At 35.9% G+C, this 20,722-nt stretch overlaps 2 protein-coding genes and 1 long non-coding RNA gene across 7 annotated transcripts; all 3 read right to left on the bottom strand.

The window, feature by feature from the left end:
• Positions 1-472: 472 nt before the first annotated feature.
• On the bottom strand, positions 473-1,086 carry LOC138910525 (uncharacterized). Its single transcript, XR_011415717.1, has 2 exons — positions 864-1,086; positions 473-775 (listed from the first exon to the last, which is right to left on the bottom strand). It is a non-coding gene; the product is annotated as an uncharacterized lncRNA (long non-coding RNA).
• A 1,543-nt stretch (positions 1,087-2,629) lies between these two features.
• On the bottom strand, positions 2,630-6,590 carry LOC104088993 (tetraketide alpha-pyrone reductase 2-like). Of its 4 annotated transcripts, none has more exons than XM_070187559.1 (6): positions 5,987-6,590; positions 5,743-5,915; positions 4,249-4,437; positions 3,962-4,151; positions 3,117-3,306; positions 2,630-2,893 (listed from the first exon to the last, which is right to left on the bottom strand). In XM_070187559.1, exons 1-6 carry the CDS (start codon positions 6,090-6,092, stop codon positions 2,752-2,754), a joined length of 990 nt encoding a protein of 329 aa, XP_070043660.1. In that variant the 5' UTR covers positions 6,093-6,590; the 3' UTR covers positions 2,630-2,751. The 4 variants fall into 4 exon arrangements, with proteins under 4 accessions (XP_070043660.1, XP_070043671.1, XP_070043676.1 ...); XM_070187570.1 differs by having other exon boundaries at positions 6,290-6,589; XM_070187575.1 differs by having other exon boundaries at positions 6,352-6,588.
• A 1,155-nt stretch (positions 6,591-7,745) lies between these two features.
• LOC104088994 (squamosa promoter-binding-like protein 1) lies at positions 7,746-14,841 on the bottom strand. Of its 2 annotated transcripts, none has more exons than XM_009593791.4 (10): positions 13,818-14,841; positions 13,168-13,349; positions 12,373-12,950; positions 10,783-10,857; positions 10,581-10,688; positions 10,374-10,494; positions 10,085-10,226; positions 9,775-9,925; positions 8,553-9,185; positions 7,746-8,416 (listed from the first exon to the last, which is right to left on the bottom strand). In XM_009593791.4, the coding sequence occupies exons 1-10, from the start codon at positions 14,381-14,383 to the stop codon at positions 7,976-7,978; spliced, it is 2,997 nt and encodes a 998-aa protein (XP_009592086.1). In that variant the 5' UTR covers positions 14,384-14,841; the 3' UTR covers positions 7,746-7,975. The 2 variants fall into 2 exon arrangements, with proteins under 2 accessions (XP_009592086.1, XP_009592087.1); XM_009593792.4 differs by having other exon boundaries at positions 12,373-12,947.
• Positions 14,842-20,722: the final 5,881 nt, after the last annotated feature.

The following is a 20,722-nucleotide window of genomic DNA, read 5'->3' as shown; positions in this document are numbered from 1 at the left end:
ACTTGTAATGTTGTTGATAAGCGACTCTTCACTTTGAATAAGTTTTCGTTCTTTTGATTAAGCTTGAGGGGCATATGCCGTTAACTAAAGCGAAAACTTAAAACATGTGCATGTGAGTTCAAGCAACTAATGACGTCTTATGGAAGAGATACGACTTCTTTTTTATTTTTCATGAACTTGATTGCTTATTTTATACTAATGTAGTAACATCTTTAAAAATCTCAGAAATTAAGTTGTAGAATGTTTTGAATCAAAGTTAGTGATTGCGTTGGAATAATTAGCGAAAACCATATATAACCTGAAACCAAGTTGTCATGGCAATTGTCTTACAAAGCCATATCAAATTGGATGTGTAAATAGAATAGGGAGAATGCCATGGCAATTGTTTTACAAAAATTGGCACTTCCAGAAAAATGAAAAAAACTGAACTTGCTCAATACTGCATAAAACTTCAACCAAAAGCACTGGATTGGTATGGAGATGCCCCAAAGGTTGAAGACAGTATGTTCTTAAAAATAACAAGCCGAGGATGAATATTACACATTACTCTCTGTATGGTTCAGAACAGAGAGATTGTTGATTTTATCAGTCAAAGTGGTTAAAAGAAAGCAAAAAGTAAGAAAATAGAGACAGTGAAATCTCTCATTTCAAAACATTCTTGGTTCCCTCATTGATGGAATGGAATGTCAAGTAGTATACAATGCAGCGAAAATCCAGAGAGACAGAGATAGGTAGTAGATGAGATAGCTTGATAGAAGAATCCACCTCAACGGTCCTATTTCAAAACACAAAAAAGCAAACCCCAGTTGAAGTTAATCAAGAATCAAGTATCCATAAGTTCTGAGTGAAGAGTGGAGACTAACCTGCACAAGCTACAAAAGAAAGCAGGAACAAGAAGGCCACTGGAAGGAAAGCAATTTTTATGGATTCTCTCACTCTCATCCCAGTTTTCATTGCCCAAAGAATGTGATAGATAAAACTTGGATGTTTTATGAATGGATAAATGCTGGATTATTGCAATTATGTACTACTTGTAGTAGGTGGAGTGAGTAACTCGCAGCGAGTTTGGTAGATACATGTAAAGAGAGAGGGAGAAGAAAACACTTGGTAAGATATATGCATCAGTAACTACTATTCAGTTCCAAATTAGTAGAGTTCGCCTATATGAATTCTCCAATATTTAGAAAATAAATTTATTTTGTAATTATTCTTACAGTTAGCTTTTCTTCTTTATCCGAGTATCATATTGGTTTCTCGATGCGAGCGAACGCTTTTATGTCTTTATTTTAAGTAGGTTCCACATTTCCCATTACTTAGGTAAGTCAGAGGCAGCAGAAACAGTGATGTGCCAAGCGGAATCAGTGCTAAGGATGGGTGCTGGCTACTGTCTACTGAGGGTGATAGAGAATCCTAGACTGTATGACTATATATAAAAATTATATAACAAGTCATTTAGTGGCAGAAAGGGGTGGGCTACCCTTCGTGTTTTGCAGCATGGCAGGGGCAAGGATAATGGCATGGCCACATCAATAGTCAAATTGTTCGGTCTTGGCCTCGTGGGGACTGCCATTCTATAATGTTTGCACAACACAACAAAACACTTCACCTAAAATACTAGTGGTAATAATGTTATCACTGTTAGAGGTCGTTTGGTAGAGTGTGTTAGGAGAAAATAACATTAGCTTTGTGTATTAGTAATGCTTTGTTTGATACACCTTTTCAACCTATGTATAACTAATACAAACATTAGTTATACACTCTATTTGGTATTATCCTATGTATAGCTAATGCATAGAAAATCATGGCATTAGCAATACAAAGGCTATTAATGTATGCATTAGCATGGTTAAAGACAAAATTATCCTTAAAGTCCCTTAAATTAAAGAATATGGGGGGGCATTTTTGTAAACAATTAAATTTCTTCAAAATTATGCAATGCATTTTAATTTTTAATACATCACACCAAACAATGAATAAAAAATAATCTCTGTATAACTAATACTTGCATTACTAAGCCTTGCATTACTAATACACCTTATTTAGCATTATTCTTATACGCCCTACCAAACGACCCCTTACTATTACTCATATTGCCCCTCTATTTATTGTGTAATGTGCATATAATATTTGTTTTAGTGTCCCGCATTTGTCAAGGGAATGGTTATTGACTCTTTATATATGGGCATTCGGCAATCCACATCTCATTTGTTAGATTTTTTAGATTGAGCTAGATCGAAGGTCTATTTTCTTGACATGATATTAGGTCGCAATGGACGCATTTCGTAAACAGTAAAATTCCCTGACTAATCCTATTTACCAAGGGATTAGCGAGAGCTATCATTAGCTAGGAGCTATTTAGAGACATATCAACGACGAAGTTCCAAGCTAATTCCTGTTTTTCTAATAGTGTGTTGAGCCCCCGTGTTATTGTCCATGCACTAAATATCCGATCCTATCTGATCCTAACCTCTTGGGGTAGAGTTAGGTCCAATATTAGCAGCAACACATTTCACTTAGAAGCATCATCCCACAAAGTCACGTTCTTAAATAAGCCATTTTATTTAAGCTTTGAAATTGAATTTCCCTCTTAAATAAGCTAATCAAGTTTTTTTTCCAGTACAGCATAAAGGAATATTAATAACTCTTTTATTTCTTGTAAAGGAGTGGAACATTTCAATTTTTACTTTAACCTTTTTGTCCAAGCACAAAGAACTTGTAGGCCATATATAGAGGTGACAACTTAGACATTTCTCATAGGAATCCCTTTTTTTGGAAACTCTTAATGCAGTCATCAAACATTTGAGTGAGAGTCTTTAGAGGAGGGAGCCCCAATTCAGTTATCTTGCTGGTATCCATACTATGTGGCATGTCTTCTCCTTCTTGGCTGCTACACCTAAAAAGGAAAAATAAAAGAGAGTTGATATAAAATTATTTACACAATCAGGTCATTTATTAAGTAATAATAGATAAATCTCTTGATAAACATTAATTAGTATCTGATAAAAACAGTAATTAACCTGTTATCACAAGTAAAAACTCACTGATCGTTACACTGTCAGTATATATAACCTAAATCCAAAAAGAAAGGGGTTTGAAACTTCAGTTGATCTGCTTACTTGTTCTCAAAAGGATAAGATGGATACTTAGTCCTTAACATGTCAATGATCTGTGACATGTGTTGCACTGAGTTTGAACATATGTATCTACCTGAAGCTTTTTGCTCCTCCATAACTAATATATGAGCTGCCACAACATCCTCAATGTGAACAAACCCCAACCTTTTGTTGGGATACTCTCCAAGCACACCTAGTTGAGAGGGTAAAAAGAAAGATACAAACAAGAATTTTTTATGCCTTTCATATAGCACCAGCTTGAAAATGAAACGAGGTAAAACTAAAATGAAGTGAAAAACTTATAATCTCTTGGAATTAATGCAGATCTAGACGAAAAATAAGCATAATGAAAGAACAAATTCATATAAACTATCCTTTTGTTTTTCTCACCATACTCCCACTATTTCAAAAAGAATGAACTTTTTACTATTTAGGGAGTCAAACAAGATTTTATTTGACCATATTTTTTGCACATAGTTTTTAAATATTTTGAATTGTTAATTGTTGTGACTTATACTACTTTTTATTTAGTTTCTAAATATGTAAAAGTTATTTAAAAAAACTTAAAGAATATATGTTCGAATTCACACTGATATTTATTCAATTTGACCCTCCTACTCTAAAAATGTTCAAACAAATTGAAACGGAGAGTATCATTTAGTTGAAAATATCTTGTGTCATGTTAGTACGTTTAAGTTAGGTCCTATATTTTCCAGCAGTTTTTAGTCATGTCAGAAAGTTATATGCCAGTGAAAAATATATTGAATTTCTAGTACTTTTTGTCCTCATTTCTTATAATAATGGCATGATAAATGGAAATATGGTCCGTGGGGATTCATATAGTCGACCTGCTTTGTATGGACAATAAATACAACCTTTAACTATAGCCAATATGATTAGCAATGTACTGGTGGGCTGAGGAGCAAGCAAAGGACCCAAAACGAAGGATGGATTTACCACCACCAAATCGATACCACATTCCTTAGCTACTCTCCACGCTTCTTTTTCTGCTATAGTCTTAGCATAAGGATACCATAGCTGCAGTCAAACAAAACAAAGTTAAATATCAAGCAATTCTCATGAGGTTTCTCTGTTCTATGTAGCAAGAAAAAAAGAATTTGAAGTCCATACATACATTGTATCTTTGGCAATATTGAAGGTCACTCCAGTGGGATTCATTGAGAGGGGAAACTTGTTGGGCATCATCTCTGTATCTGATTGAAGAGCAAGATGATGTCAACACAAGCCTCTTCAACTTGGTTGTTTTTTTGCATGAATTCAGGACATTCAAAGTACCCTTTACGCTTGGTTCAATCAGTGTTTTCTGCAAGTATAAGTTGGTTAAGTTGATTGATTGAATGTTTGAGGAGAGTACTCTCACTACTCAAAAGCAGAAATGAAGAATTTAAGAGGTGTGGCGTCATTGTATTGAAAATTGATAAGAGAATAGATGTGAGCTAATTCGAGTTGCTCTTGCGGTGATAATTGCCCAAGATTATATAAAGAAATAATAGTTTATTCTTTCGACCAATGCAAGAAAATTTAACAAACAACCCCAGAACTCAGAGGCGGATCAAGAATTTGAATATTATGGGTTTGAGTTCGAAATTCTAACCAAATTCATTTAATTTATTACTTATTTAGTGATTTTATTAATACATAACAAAATACGAATTAAAGTTACTAGATTCGGATGAATTCAAAAGTTATACACAACATCTGTCCCTTGCCATATCTGCAGAAGCGGATTTAAGATTTCTTGAACATGGGTGCACCACTAAAAAAATAGAAAAATTAGTATTAAGTGGGAATCAATCCCTATTCCTCAAGGTAAATAGCTTATGATTCAACCAAATGCACCATTCGATCTTTTAGGGACATGGGCGCCAACAGACAATATTAGACTAATTTTAAAAAATAGTACATAAATTATTTAGTTTGACGAAGAGAGTGCTCCATATTGGGGCTATAAATGTGCCCCTGCATATCTGGAGCATGTATAATACATATAACATGAGGATCCAATATTGAGTAAACCATGAATAGGAATAGGCTTTCATACGGTAATAAGAAAATGAATGTTAGATCAAGCTCAACCCGAAAAGCCAAGTCATGAGGTGAGAATTGCCTAAAAATCATATAAGGAAATAACAGCTCAACCCTTTAATTAACTGACGCGGGACAATCTAAGAAAAAAATAAAGAAGGTGAAGGTAAAACTTGCCTCAACATTGTCATCGTAAAAGACAGCCATTTGATTTACAAGGTTGGAATATAATATTTATATTTATTTAGTATATTTCTTAACACATGTACAAAGTTCTAGCCAAAGTTATTATATTCGGATGAACCCATAAATTTTACACTACATCCACCCACTCCTGTCAACTGTCGTAACTGGAGTGTGTATAACATAACATGTGGGGTCCAAAAATAAGGAAATCAAGAATACGTTAGGGTTGGCTCTCGTACTGTGATAAGAAAATGAATATTAGGTCAAACTCAACCCGACATGATGTTAGAATTGTCTAAAAACCATATAAGGAGATAACAACCCAATCTTTTAATTAACTGATGGGGGGACAATCTAACAAAAAAAAGAACAAGTAGGGTACTAAGGTAAAACTTGCCTCAACATTGTCATCGTAAGGGACAGATACAGGTGAAGCAGTATGAAAGACTCCATCAACTCCCTGAATAGCATTGTCAAAGCTACCTTCAACTAAAAGATCAGCTTTCATAATCTTGAGCCTCTCTTTAGCACCCTCTAGCTCCCACAAGAATCCCACTTTTTCTACATTTTCTGCTAACAAAAAAACACTTTCAATAAGTATTCATATTTAAGGATGGAGAAAAGAAAAGATTTTTACAAACCTGGATCACGAACAGTGGTTCTTACAATATGACCCTTTTGTAGTAGGGCCTTAATAAGGTAAGCCGCAATAAAACCTGTACCTCCTGTTACACAATATTCTACCATTTCTTGTTTCTTCTAAATCTTCTCTACTTCAAAGACCTAGGCCATGCTATTTATCTATGCAGCTAAATGGGAAAACAGGTAGCTAGCTTTTTGGTAGAACTTGAAAATTTTGTGGGAAGAATTAATAAGAATATATTAAAAGAGCATTTGAAGGAAAACTAATTAGTAACTGTTAGTTCACACGATTTTGATCTTACCTTATTTTTTTATTTCAAAATTTGCGCAACCAAAAGAATACTTTGAGAATCAAATTTGTAACCTTCTTTTCTTTTAACTTCAGCAGAACTATTGTCGAGCCATAGTTTGTCATCCCAGCCTAGTGAGTTTCCCTTCACTACAACCAAGCCAAAAATAACCTAGCTACTCGCCAATATTTATTTGAACTCGGTATTTATGTTAAACCAAGCAATTTAATTTTGTCAGTTTGATTACACATGCACCTCATGCAAATAAGTTTTCACCGTTTAAATAGTGTGACCTCACACATATAGGAGAATGGTTTATCCTTTTGATTTAGTCAAGATCGGTTGTTGCTTATGCATGCATCAGAACTTGACTATGTCAATGAGGATAAGAACTTATTTTTATATTTATATAATTAAAAGCGTATTTAGAATTTAAATTTTACAAGTTTTAAATTTATCATGTATTTCATAGCTCGTCTTGGTTATTTGATTCTCAATTAAATATTTATATATTTAATGAGTTTTTCGGCCAAATCCGTACCTAGTAGATTGGCTCCGGAATCCGTTCACAATGATTGTGTTGGTACAAGAAACGACGTCTGTTTATACTGTTGGTTGAATTAAAGATGCTATCGCAAAATAAAATCAAATATGAATTGTCTAATAAAACTAAATTATTGAACTGACCTCCTATCGTAAATCAATATTTATATTGGTTGGCATAACATTGATCGAACACAGGCGCCAAAATCTTATCCATTCCCGAAAAGTAAATAACAGACGCTACTTACGTGGCATCCTTTCGGTGGAAAAAGGTATTAAAGTAAATAAACAAGAAAAGAGAAAATGACCTGCATAAGTCCAAATAATCAGTTGTGTCCAATAATAAGTTGCGTTGATTTTGACTATTTCCCCAGCTTTTACATACTCCCTTCATACTGCCTTCGTCCCATTTTATATAAATGTACTTGATTAGGAGCAAAAAATAAAATAAATGTAAAAAAAGTCACATTAAATCAAATATATATTCTTTCTGTTTTAATTTATGTTAGCATTTTTTTTTAATTTTTTTTTATCTTTAATGAATTTTTTTTTACAACACAAATATTAGAACATGCTTAAGACCACAAATTTAAAAGTATTCATTTCTTTTTTTATACTCAATGCTCAACCAAATAGGTTTTCATTAATTAAAAAGGAAGGGTTACAAAGTACCAATAAGCTTGCCATCATTACACGTCTTTTCAATTTTTTCTTCTCATGTCGTCAAAAATAAAATAAAAATACTAAAATTAAATGATATTGGAAAAAGGAAGGTGCAATTTCTTAGAACAGATTAAAAGGACAAAATGGGACCGAAAGAGTACCGTAAGCTCTATCTTACGACCAAAAAAGAAAAGGACGCAGTATTGTTGTTTCACAAATAAATTTTATATTTTTACAGTATCCAATATTACCAAAATGCAAGTAAAGTTAAAAAGGGCAGATTAAACGACGTAGAAAGTTTGAGACCTGGTTACGAGGTCCCAATGGAAAGATACATTTGATCAAACAAAATAAATATGTTAACACTTGGTATAACAACTGCCTGAAGGGCTATTCCTACAGCATATCCCAGACCCTACATTTTTTTCATATAGACGAGTACTGGTACAAGTAACTAATATACTTTTTATCAGATTTATTGGGGTGGTAAAATCAGCTTGTTCCAAAGTCCACCATTTCCCACCTAAATGGACGAAAAATGTACAGAACTTCCGGCGAGCCCCTGAATAGAAGAGCAACGCAAACACATACGGCCGCCATGGCCACCATCGAGAACATCGCAGGCCTGTACAATAGGGATCGGCTCCGACTACCATAAGCCAGCTTCTTATGACATAGCCCGCAGGGCCGAGAAATGGGTCTCCTCTCAGTCATTGATATCTCTAAGCTGGTGGTTGCAAACTCTTCTTTCTGGTTGCTGTTCTCAACAGATGGAACAATAGGAATATCAACCACTATATGTCCGCTGGTTGCTTTCTTGCTAATCTTCCTCTGCACCAGGTGAATGTAAGAATAATGTCCTCGCAAGCGTGCATAATCTTCTGGTGTGAAACCTGTGCTATCACGAGTATTCTTCCAAGCTTCAATTGCCACCTGCATGGGGTAATTTTAGCATGTTTAGTCACTACAGATAACTAAATAGATCATAGCGTCACAAAAAAGGTAATAACTGCATCCGACAGAATGATGTTGGATAAGAACGAGGTTTACAAAAAGAGGAATTAAATACCTTTCCAGGATCATCTGTCAATGCATCTAGTACATCTTCAGATCCATCTATGCCAGCTGCAACATGAAGCGGTGTCAAACCTGCAGGCCCTACACAATCAGGTCTAAACAAGAATTCCCCGTCAACCCCAACCAGGGATTGGTATTCAGAACTTAGTTCATCTGCTACTTTCTCTGGAGTATATGTTAATAGCAATTCCACCAGAGGCCTAGAATTCCTACGCACAGCTCTATGCAGAAGACCCATCTCAGTGAGAGCAAATTTCAAGAAAGAACTGTCTCCCGCACCCACAGTTCCATCAAGAAGAACGTTCAACAGTTTCTTAACTACTGCACACCATTCATGGTCTACGCAGAAATCAATAAGCCACTTGAACCGCTTCAAAGGATAGAGAACAGTATCAGGACCAAAATGCTCTAATCTAGCCTTCAAATTATTTCTATGAAGCAGCCAACCCAGTTCATGAATAAAATCCATGGCTTGATTTCTTGCTTCCATATTATTTATCTGTCCCTTGACATAATTAGCTGAAGTCAAGTCTAGTTCACTCTCAAGCATACGGATCTCAGAGCAAACATCTTCCTCTGCAACTATGAAAGGGAAGAAGCTATTGCTGAGTCCATGATCTTCAACCTGGATAAACAAAAGAATCTCAGCATGACTAGAGTGTACATCGCTTGAACGGGAATGTGTCAGATTCTTTTGAAGTTACAAAATGCATAACATTGCGACTGTTACATACCGTACACATCATATAGGCACCAGATATCTTTTATAGCATACACACAGTAATGTAGAAATAAAAGCAACTGATATAGCTAAGATGATATGCGCAAGACTCACATTTCTGCAATATATGCACTACCTCATGGTCATTTTATAATTAAGAAAAAAGTGATAAATGTCTCAACATCTTGTACCGTAGTAATTTATGTAATCCATTTGACTTGGTGTTCTCAATTTTATTTTCTGTATCTCGCAAGGAGTTAATAAACTTTTATTACTCTGTTGAGCCATTTCTGAACTTTTTAAGAGACTAAAATCATGACGAGCTTCCTCAAGACAGTAAAAAGGTTCCTTTTCAAAAAATAAAAGAAAAAGAGCTGGTACTGACCAAACTTGGCCGGTAACAGCAGTGAAAATGAGAGACAGAATAACCTCCCCTAGTCAATTTTGACGAATCATGTTCAAAAAGAGAAACAAGATGAAAGAAAAGGTTCACCTCAATAAATCCTCTTCCACTAACTGCTGGAACTGAACATGTGAAATTAAGGGATTGGAGATTATCATCCTTGTCAATGCCATCAACATGTTCTTCTACCTCATTATTAGCTTCTGGAACCAGGTAATTACTTTCTAAAGCACAAAGTAACCTGCCAACAAAAAATGAAAGCAGAAAAACAAAGACTTAAGTTACTGCACTTCACTAACATATTTTGCTAGGAATATACCACCAAAATCCTCCTCAGTGGGAGAACAGAAAAAGAAGCTTGTGCAATATCACAGGCATAATAATGATGATTGATGCATACCTTGTGGATGGCTTTGACAAATTATAGCCTTTGACTAAAAATTGAGCTCTCCCAGATACTGGCACAGCTATTGGTCTGACACTTAAAATTGTACTGTGCTCATCACTCCCAGAGGGCAAGGACATATCCAAAAGAACCTGCCCTGCAGCACATAAACAGAACAAAGTAAAATCTCAGTGAAGGACAGTACTGATGCAAAAATCGCCAGAAAAGATTTAGTGAAGCTGATTTTATATTTTGGGTTTGGGAAGGAACTTTAAATGGAAGAAGACATTAGATTCGAACAGACCATCACACACAAATGCGATTTGGTCCTGCACGCTAATGTAAATCCATCCTTTTGTCCAGAAACTATCATCACCATGGACATCCAAAAGCCTACTCAAACTGGAGTTCAGATCATAACAAAGCTGTACAAAGCAATTAATTTACATGTCAAACAGGATTCCACAGACAGCCCACTACATAATACTGGATTTCAATGAACATGCAGTACCTCCTCCCATGCAGACTCGGGAAGCCGCAGATATACTGTTAACACAACACAACCAGGCCTAATGTAGCTCTCAATCTCAGTAGGACTGTGAGATAACCAGTCAAGAATCTGCAATTTCAAACAATTCAAAGAGCATTTCAGAGAAAAAGTAACACGGAGTACAACAAAACAAGAACCATGTGTACTGAAGATAATGAAATACCTGAGCTCGTACGACAAATGGAAAATCACTAGGATCTTTCCCGAATAGTTTAAAAACAATCCGATCCGTGCGTGTCTGCATCCAACAAAAATAAATTTTCAGTTCGGAAAAGAAAGGGATATCAAGTTAACTAGTCTTGGTTGTTGTCATCTTCCTTCTCTTTCATTTTGTAAGATGCTCTTTCTTTTATAATAAAACCACAAACTTGAGCACTGAAAAGTACTAAATATGAGTTGGCAGAGAGTGCTTTTAAAGTAAAAAGCACAAAGAAGCGACAAGGTCAGCGAAGCTTGAAGTGAAACGGGAGAAGTAAAGCACACCCTTCTTAGAAGGGATGTACAAAATTTACAAAAGGACAAAGTATAACGCGTATATGAATGAGTACTATCACAAACAAGTATCAATTAAAAAACTAATTTTAGCGTCCGAAATACAATGATGCTGTTTATTAATCTAACTCCTCAAAGCTGAGATTCAAAAAATCAACTGCATCTTGTTGGTATCACTCAACACATCACCTGTTTGAATCACACACCTCTCTAAAGCACATAACTTTCCAATGAAGCGATAACACCTTGCTTCGCATCACTTTAAACAACAAAAAATGACCTTTAATAATACTGAGCGAACTGGCAATTTGATGACATTCAACCTTCATCTATACTACATAATGCATCATCAAATAAGACCAATGTGCAATACTCAGAAACTGGCATGCCGCATGTTCTGAGAAACCATAATTAAATAGTAGTAAAAAATTTGATGTTGGTTACTGGAACTAGAGCTTCTGTGATTGCAGAGCAACCAGCTTGTTCGAGTTGCCTAGTATCAATCTTGGAGAAAAGGACCAGCAAGGGACATTAAATAGTTCAATGATCATTTTGAAACCCAGGGAACGATAATTATTGCACTCTTGATGAATATTTAATTCCCTCACTTTCTTACCCCTGTTTTTACTCACTGTATGTGAAAAGAACGTAAAAGATAGTTAAAGGTGAAAGTAGGATAGACAAGGCAAATTCAGAGACAACTCGAGACAGAACTTGCTAGAGCGCAGAAATCAACCTCCAATGAAAGGAAGGGGAGAAAACCAGAAATCTCCACAAATCAGCTTCAGAAAGTTTATCACAATGTTAGCGGGATATTTCAAAAGCAAGAATAGACCACCAAAGAAAGAGGTGAGCTAAAGATGAAAATAGAAACTCAAGTGTTACCACTTAAGACAGAAATCGACTTTATAATACTCAGACACCAAAAGTATAAATATGGATCTAATGTTAGCAACGTATTTCTCACACAGAAAGAGAGACTTCATTGATAGGTTTCAACAGGCTAAAGAATTCGAGAAAACTATTATGATTCAAGCTATTGCCTCTGTCCCCTTATCAAACTTAGTCCACTGAAAGATGTTCCCAATTCTAAGTCTCTTTCCAGCTGAGAAAAGATAACTTGATCCTATTTTCAAATAAACCATTTCAATAAAAAACAAGATTATAAAGTAGAAAGTAAAGAACGAAAAAAGAAGAAACCAACAAAACGAAATTTGCGGCACAAGCAAAACTGTTAAACCATAGATGATTATAGGAGTACCTGAGTGTCACCACTGGAACTGGAAGGTGACTGGGCAGAAGCGGAATCTGAATTACCACTTGTTTGAGGTGGACTTGACTGGTGAGAGTCCTGTTGTAACCAAGATGGACACTGCCCAGGAGATCTATCTATATCTTCCACATTGTCATCCGAATCAACATAAACATCATTCAAATCGAAGTCAATCAACTTGCTCCTGCCAGTGGTACTTCCCCTGCCTGGTGCATAAGCTTGAGAATTACTTTGAGTTGGGGGAAACAAAATGCCTGGGCTTTGAGAAGAAGCCGTCCGCGCATCTTCAAGCCTGACGTCATGTGCATCTAACCTTTTCTGAGGTATCTCAGCTGCCGAATTAGTGAACTGATGTTCTTTGGCTCTAGGAGGTACTTGTGAACCATTTGAGATCAAGGAAGCTAATTCTGGATTTCGAAGGATTGACCTATTGTTCAGCATGCTTGAAGATTCTTGCAGAAGTCCAGATAAGCTTTTATCCCCATTCAACGAACCCTGGCCGGCAATGCTTCTTAGTAGATGAGCCAAAAGGTCCTGATCTTCAGTGTGGTTAGTTCCGCTGGCTGCTATGTATGAAAATCATCACCTTGCAGTTAATTCTAAAGCACAACAATAACAACAACAACTACTACTACTACTTCCACTATTCAGTCCCAAACAAGTTGGGGTCGGCTTATGAATCCTCACTATAGCACAAGAAGCAAAATTCTCAGAACCAATAAAATAATGTAAAACTATTTGCAAAGTCAAAACATAGCAGAAGGAAAACTAGGAATTACTCACAGTGCATATTGGAGAGCATCTTTAGCAGGCTCATCAAGGAATAACCACTAGCCTGTCCATCATTCGATGAATTGTTGTTCACTACAGATTCTGATTGTGTCTTTCTCCTCCTTTTATTATGCCCTGCTAGGCGTCGACGACAACTTCGTTTTCCTTCATCAAACTCTTGAAGTGCATGAAACCTGTGTATCGAAAGCAGAATCTTTGGAATATAACCACGGAATTATTGAAAAAGCAATAGCCCAAGATGAAGCAATCAAACACAGAAAAAGATTAAATTCTTTTTAAAGGGATTCACATGACTTGCCATCAATCAATCAACTACTACTCAAAATTCACAGATTATTCTAGGTCAGTTATATTAGTCATTCACATCATTATTACTCTATTCGCACCCATTTCATTCTTTTATTATTCCGGGCTAGGATGAAACCCGTGTTTTATCAAAGCAGAATCTTTGGAATAATAAACACAGAATTATTCAGAAATCAGTAGTCCAAACACAAACAACCAAACGCAGAAAAAGATCGAATTTTTTTAAAAGGATTCACAAGACTAGCCATCAATCAATTAATCATTCAACTACAACTCAATCCCAGATTATATAGATCAGTTATATTAGTCATTTGTATAAAGTAAAAAAGAAATACCTGCTGCACTGCTGGCAGAAACGCTGCATAACATTCCCAACGAGAGCTCTACTAGCTTTGGAGTGCATCTCACAGACTTTATGCCGCCTATGGTAGTCTTTAGCCTTACTTAGATCGGTCCCACAATCATCAACCTGACATACAGCTCTGGTAGTAGTAGGAGTAGAAGTAACAGGTTGTGCAGCAGCCAATTTTGTCCTCTTTTCAGCTACAGGCTCAACTTGTCCACCAAGCTTCAACGAAAGGGTCCCACCGGATTCGTTTTCATCAACAACAATCACCCTCCTCCTTTTCTCCAATTCCCTCCGTTGTTGTTCTATCCCGTGATTTGTTTCATCTGAACAGGAAGATGAACTGTTGGATGAAGCCACCAGATTCCCAGTTTCGACTGGAAAAAACTGCCTGCTTTGGTAATTATTAGAAGGGTTTTGACGAAGAGGAGTCGCAATAAAAAGATCTCCGTCCCATTTCCAATCAGTTACATCCCACTCTAAGCTCCTCTTCCCTAATCCTCGCAGATCCGGTCCTCCCATATGGTAATAACGCTCTCCCACACTCGCTTCCATCTAAGCTCCTTTTTGTGTGTGTGTGCACGCGCGCGTTTGAAGATCTAAATCCGGAGATTTAGGTGATTGATGATCGGACAAGTTTGAATTACAGATCAAAAGTCAAAATTGAGAAGAAATAAAAAAAAGAAGAAAGATGAGAACTAATCACTAATCAGCTTCGGTACGACCCCAAAAGTCGAGTACAAAGAGTCGACAACCATGATACAAATTAACAGCAAGCCACATACCCACACCTAATTTCAGCGTTGACTAAGGAAAGGACTCGTGAATTTGAAGCATCTAGAACGGGAATTCAGATAATTTAGCTCAACAAAGAAGAAATAGCTTCTTTCCGGTGGGCAAGAAAGGCGGGAAGAAGCGGACGGCGGCGACAGACGGTGAAGAAAGGACAAAGGAAAGTGATTAGGGAGTTGGGGAGTGGGGGTAGGGGGGGAGAGAGCGAAAGGTTCGGATGAATGATAAGATTAGAGAGGAATGTGAATGTGAAAGGAAGCGTGTTGTATAGAGGGGGGGGGGAGTAGTGGGTGTGCTCAGCTGTACATGTACTGATGCGGTGGTTTTGGGTTTTCTATTTTTCTTTTTCTTTTTCTTTTTCTTTAAGCAGTGTGTGTACTATTTTTACTTTCTTATTTGCTCTCTTTTTTTAAGCAGTGTACTATTTTACTTTCTTAATTTCCTTCTTCTTTCCTCACGTCTCTCACATCACATTTGTCCATTGATAATTACACAAATTACAAAACTACTCCAATAATGTTCAATATTTTTTTACGTTATTTTCGTTAGGCAATCTAGGACTTTACACCATTAAGCGCAAAGCATGATATTATATATACTACTACAAATTTCGTATAGACATACAACAATAATGATGACAAAATGATCTTTATATCCACCTACGAATTAAATAAAATAAAATGCTCTTATAAATTTCTTACGCTTTATTTTTAATTGATCTTTGCGAAATATATATTTCTAATGAATGACAAAACCAAATCTTCCTCAATTATGCAACAATGTAAGCCAGCGTACATAAATTTGATTGAGACTTGAAGAAAAAAAAAAGAGTTTTTGAAGATGAGATGAAAAATAATTTTTGAAAGTTGAAATTGTATTTTTACTCAAAAAAAATTAAAGTTTTGTGAGTAAAATTTTTCAAAAACTTGAAAAATTCATTTTTTAAAACTACCAAAAAACTGATCACTTTTCACAACCAAATATTAACAATATTTTTAAAATATTTTTGAAAAAGTAAAAAACAATTATGGCCAAACGGGAGTTAAGTATTAAATAATACTCCGACAGCTAGTTGCGGAGTTAGGGAATTCAAAAAATGAAGGAATCACCATAAATTTTAACTCATTTTTGACATAATACTAGAAGTTTCTCTTATGTTAATGTCATTTAATAATTTATATTTATATACCATATATATTATTTATACTTTTTGCCCAATGCAATGTTTCAATGAAGGGTCCAAATTAGGGGTGTCAATGAATATTTAAAAACCGACTAAACCGATTGAACTGTACCGCACTGAACCAATTTTTAGGTTTCTTTTTTTAAAAAAGTAGGTTTTATATAAATCTATAACCGTACCGATAATTAGGGTAGGTTTTTTATTTTACAATAATAAACCGAAAAAATACCGAACCGTACCGAATAAATTTTACATGTAGAAAATATATTTATATAGTAAGTTTAAAAATAATAAATTATTAAATTTTTCTTTGGGCCTTGAAATTATGAAAACGGTTACAAGTCAACGAGTAATTTAACTCAAAATATTAATTCCTAAATTCATTATGCTACTTTTACTTAAACTAAGTTATTTCCAGCATCTTCATTGGCAAGACACAAAGTATTTTAGTGATTACGAGTAGCAAACTACAGTGTATTGAATATGTTTCCTTTCATATAATTTAGATCTATCTTTTTGAATATTTAATCTTCTATAGACTTTATTCTTGAGTCTGAGGTTGCTTAATATCTTTCCACTCATATGATTTATATTTTCTTTGTTTTTGCTTAGTTTATTTTACGTTACTGTAGAATAGTTGAGGGATCTATACTCTGGCCATCTTTTATATTTTTTAATTCATCACCCTTTAAACAGTAAAAATGTCTAGAGAGTTTTGCTAAGTCCTATAAAAGAACATATTTTATTGCATTCTAGTTCTATTGATGACTTTTAAATGACATTTAAAAAAAATATCGAAAATTAATCGAACCGTACCGATACCGAAGAGAAACTGCATGATTGTGACAATTTTGAAAAGTCTAATTTGGTTATACATAATAGAATAACCGAAAAATTGATATGGTACAAATTTTATAAAATAACCAGCCGAACCGAACCATTGACACCCCTAGTCCAAATGAATAGTCGGATCGATTGATTTTGTAGTTTTTTATAAATTAGTTTTTAGTTTTATGTTATTTTTACAAGAAATTTTTATTTTTATGCATAAGAATTTGAAAATTAACACACAAGAAATCTAAAAATATCTTTTTTTTTATTCACATTGTAGTTGACCATAAAACCATTTCCTCACGTTAAATATAGCTTTCTGAAAAAAATTAATGCATATGCACTTCGAATAGAAAGTAGCTCTCCGATATTGTAATATTTCCTTGACATACCTATATGAATACCACGAATAGAAAGTACCTCTCCAATATTGTAATATATATCCTTCCTGAATAGAATGAAACTCTAGCAGCTTTGGTTCCAAAAATTAAAAATTCAACTGGAATATCTCAATTTAGGCTTATGTATTACTTTTTATAAGATTATTGCTAAAATTCTTGCAAAAGTATTTTTGTCCAACATTATATCTCCAAATCAAGCTGCGTTTATCGATCATAGCCAAATTATAGATAATGTTATCATGACTCATGAATTTATGTATTTGCAAAAAGACAGAAGAAGGGATAGACAGAAATTTACGGCTATAAAATTGGATATGTCAAAAGCATATGATAGAGTTGAATTGGTTTATATTAAAAAAATACTTTTACGTGTGGATTTGCATAATAGGTTTGTGAATTGGATAATGCAATGCATCTCTACTCCTACATATAGATTTAATCCAAATGGATAAATTGTAGGATCTGTTAAACCAATTAGGGGGCTTCGCCAAAGGAATCCACTTTCACCTTATTTATTTTTAATTTGTGCGAAAGGCTTTTCTACTCTATTGAATATTGTTGAGGATCAAGGTAAAATTCAAGGATTACAGCTGAATAGAAATGGACCTACTATTACTCACTTGTTTTTTGCCGATGACTCTTTCATATTTTGTTCAGCTAATACTAGGAATGCGAGCAATGTGTGTGCTATATTAAGAAAATATGAGCAAAGCTCTGGACAAGTGATAAATCTTGATAAATCGGCTATTCACTTTAGTATGAATGTACATGATGATGAAACAATTGAAATTTATTCTTTATTAGGAAGATTCAAAGGAATTAGATGGGAATGTACTTAGGACTACATGCGGTTGCCGGCCGCTCAAAAAGAAGATGCTAGAGTTTATTAAAGATAAAGGTAAGGCTAAAATCAAGAGGTGGAAAGGTAGTTTTTAAGTACTGCATGTAAAGAGGTTTTACTTAAGTCGGTTCTCTCGGCAATCCCTACATATACTTTATCTTGCTTCCAAATTCCGGATGGTCTATGTACGGAAATCACATCACTTTTTGCTAAAAAAAATTTTTTTTGGGGGGAGGGGGGAGGGGGGTGGGGGGAAAGAAAAAAAGAAAGATACATTATGAGAAATATGAAAAGTTATGTGATCCTATATCTAGAGGAGGATTAGGATTTAGGGATATAAAAGCTTTTAACATGGTCTTATTAGCTTGCTTTGCCTCGAGTCTGTCGGGAGCTCATCCGGTTTTTTACGTGTCTATGCTTCAGAGGTATCATGCCGATAGGTCACATGTGTTAGACTTCAGCACGATTCAGTTAAATGAGAGCCTGGTTATGAGGAGGAGCCAGCTGTCATTGTTGATAGGCAGGTTCGCCAATTGAGGTCCAAGAGGATTTCCACAGTAAACGTTCAGTGGAGGGGCCAACAAGTCGAGGAGGCGACTTGGGAGTCCGAGTAGGACATGCGTAGCAGATATTCACACTTATTCACCACTCTATGTATGATTCTAGACCCGTTCGAGGATGAACGTTTGTTTAAGAGGTGGAGAATGTAACGACCCGACCAGTCATTTTACTTTTTAGAACCCCATTCCTCTAAATAAGGCTCCTCGTATGTGCTTTTACTAATTTATGACTTGCGGGGATGGTTAGTTCGGGATTTGAAAAAGTTCGGGTTGAAATCGGAACACTTGAATCCATGGTTTGGCTTTAAATGGGCTAAGTTTGACTTCGGTTAATATTTTGAGTAAACGGCCTCGTAATCGAGATTTGACGGTTCCAATAAATTCGTATGATAATTTCGGACTTGGGCGTATGTTCAGATCGGGTTTTGGATAATCCAAGGGCGTTTCGGCGCCTAATAGTGAGAGTTGGCTCTTTGAAGGTTTAAACTTCTTTAAATTTGGTTTGGAGTAGGTTTTGGGGTTATCGAGGTCTAATTTGGATTCTGAGATCGGGAATAGTTTTGTAATGTCATTTGAGACTTGCACGCAAATTTTGGTATCGTTCCGAGTAGTTTAAGTATGTTTCGGCGCGTTGGGAGTGAGTTAGAAGAACTTGAAGTTCATATTTCTGATTCAATTGGTTTGGGGTGTGATTCTTAGTTTTAATGTTGTTTGTGCGTTCCGAGAGTTCGAGCGAGTCCGTTTTACGATTTCAAGCTTGTTGGTATGTTTGGACGGGGCCTCAGAGGCCCTGGATGCCATTCGGACGATGCGTAGATTGAGTTAAGACTAAAAAGGGTTGTTGGTGCACCAGTTCTGGTGTGCCCGCACCTGCGAGCTTTTGGTAGCCGGTGTGATCCCGCCGGTGCATGATTTTACCGTAGAAGCGTCTTGGGAGCGTTTGGCCATGGACCGCAGATGCGGGTGATCGTGCGCACCTGCGAACGCGCAGGTGCGATTGGGGAAACCGCAGAAGCGGCCCGAGCTGCAGGAGCGGCACGCTCGCCGCAGAAGCGGGACTACAGAAGCGGGATACCGTCCGCAAATGCGGCCTGCGCTGGGCATGTGGAGTTCTGCAGAAGCAGGACTAGTGCCGCAGAAGCGGCGCTGCAAATGCGGCCCAATGATCATAGGTGCGGAAGTTCTGCTGGGCAGAACCATCATTTATTGTTGGGACTCAACCATTTTGGGTTCATTTATTTCATTGCTTGGGCGATTCTTAGAGCTCTTAGAGAGGGGATTTTACCTAACTCTTTGAGGTAAGTAATTTCTATACAATGTGAGTTAAATACATAGTTTAGGGATAGATTTAACATGTACATTAGTGAAAATCATGAGTTTAGGTGAAAACCTAGGTTTTTGATAAAAATGGGATTTAACCACGAAAATGGTTATGGAATTTAGTGAAAAATCATATATTTGAGTTCATGAAGTTATGTGTAACAACTTTCTTCAAAAAAAAATTGGAATCCGGGCACGTGGGTCCGGAGGGGAGAAGGGTGAATTTTAGGAATTCTTCAATTGGGGTTGAGTAATCACTTTAATAATTAGGATATGAACTTTGGAGCATGTATTGACTATTTTATATAATATTTGACTAGTTTCAAGTTGTTTGGCACCGAATTAAGGGTTTAAGCACAATCTTGGACCGGGAAGTAGGTTTTGAGACGAGGTAAGTCTCTTTTCTAACCTTCTAAGAGGGAATTAACCCCTTGGGTGAATTTAATTAACATGTGCTTCTATTTGTGGGGACTACGTACGCACGAGGTGACGACAGTCCGTACATAGCTACTAATTATGCTTATGTCGGGGTAGTTTTAGGATTACACCATGCTTTGTTGACACCGTTAATTGATTATGCTTACTAATTGCCATGAATAGAGTTGAGGTTGAGGATTTCAATATTTTTAAAAGTTTCTAGTTGAATTTCTTGTTTTGGAAAAAGTTGAGGGATATTATGATAACTTGAGAAATCTATGTTCAACAGCGTCGAAAATATATTCCGCGAGCAGTGTAAATTTTTACTACTCTCATGGGAGCGCGTCGTTCGCCTCGGCAGATTAATAAATATATCTATGGTTCGTTCCGTTCGACCCTCGGCAGTGCACACAGTATATGTATATGTATTTTGGATCGGGTCGTACGTCCTCGGCATATTTCGTGCGTAATAATACTGGGAGCCCAATTATAATTGATATTATTTTATTGGCTTGAGAGGTTAAATGGTTAAATGAGGAAAATTAATTT

Source organism: Nicotiana tomentosiformis, chromosome 1, assembly GCF_000390325.3.
Source record: "Nicotiana tomentosiformis chromosome 1, ASM39032v3, whole genome shotgun sequence".
NCBI classification, from domain to species: Eukaryota; Viridiplantae; Streptophyta; class Magnoliopsida; order Solanales; family Solanaceae; genus Nicotiana; species Nicotiana tomentosiformis.
This window is presented reverse-complemented; position numbering and strand designations above follow the sequence as displayed.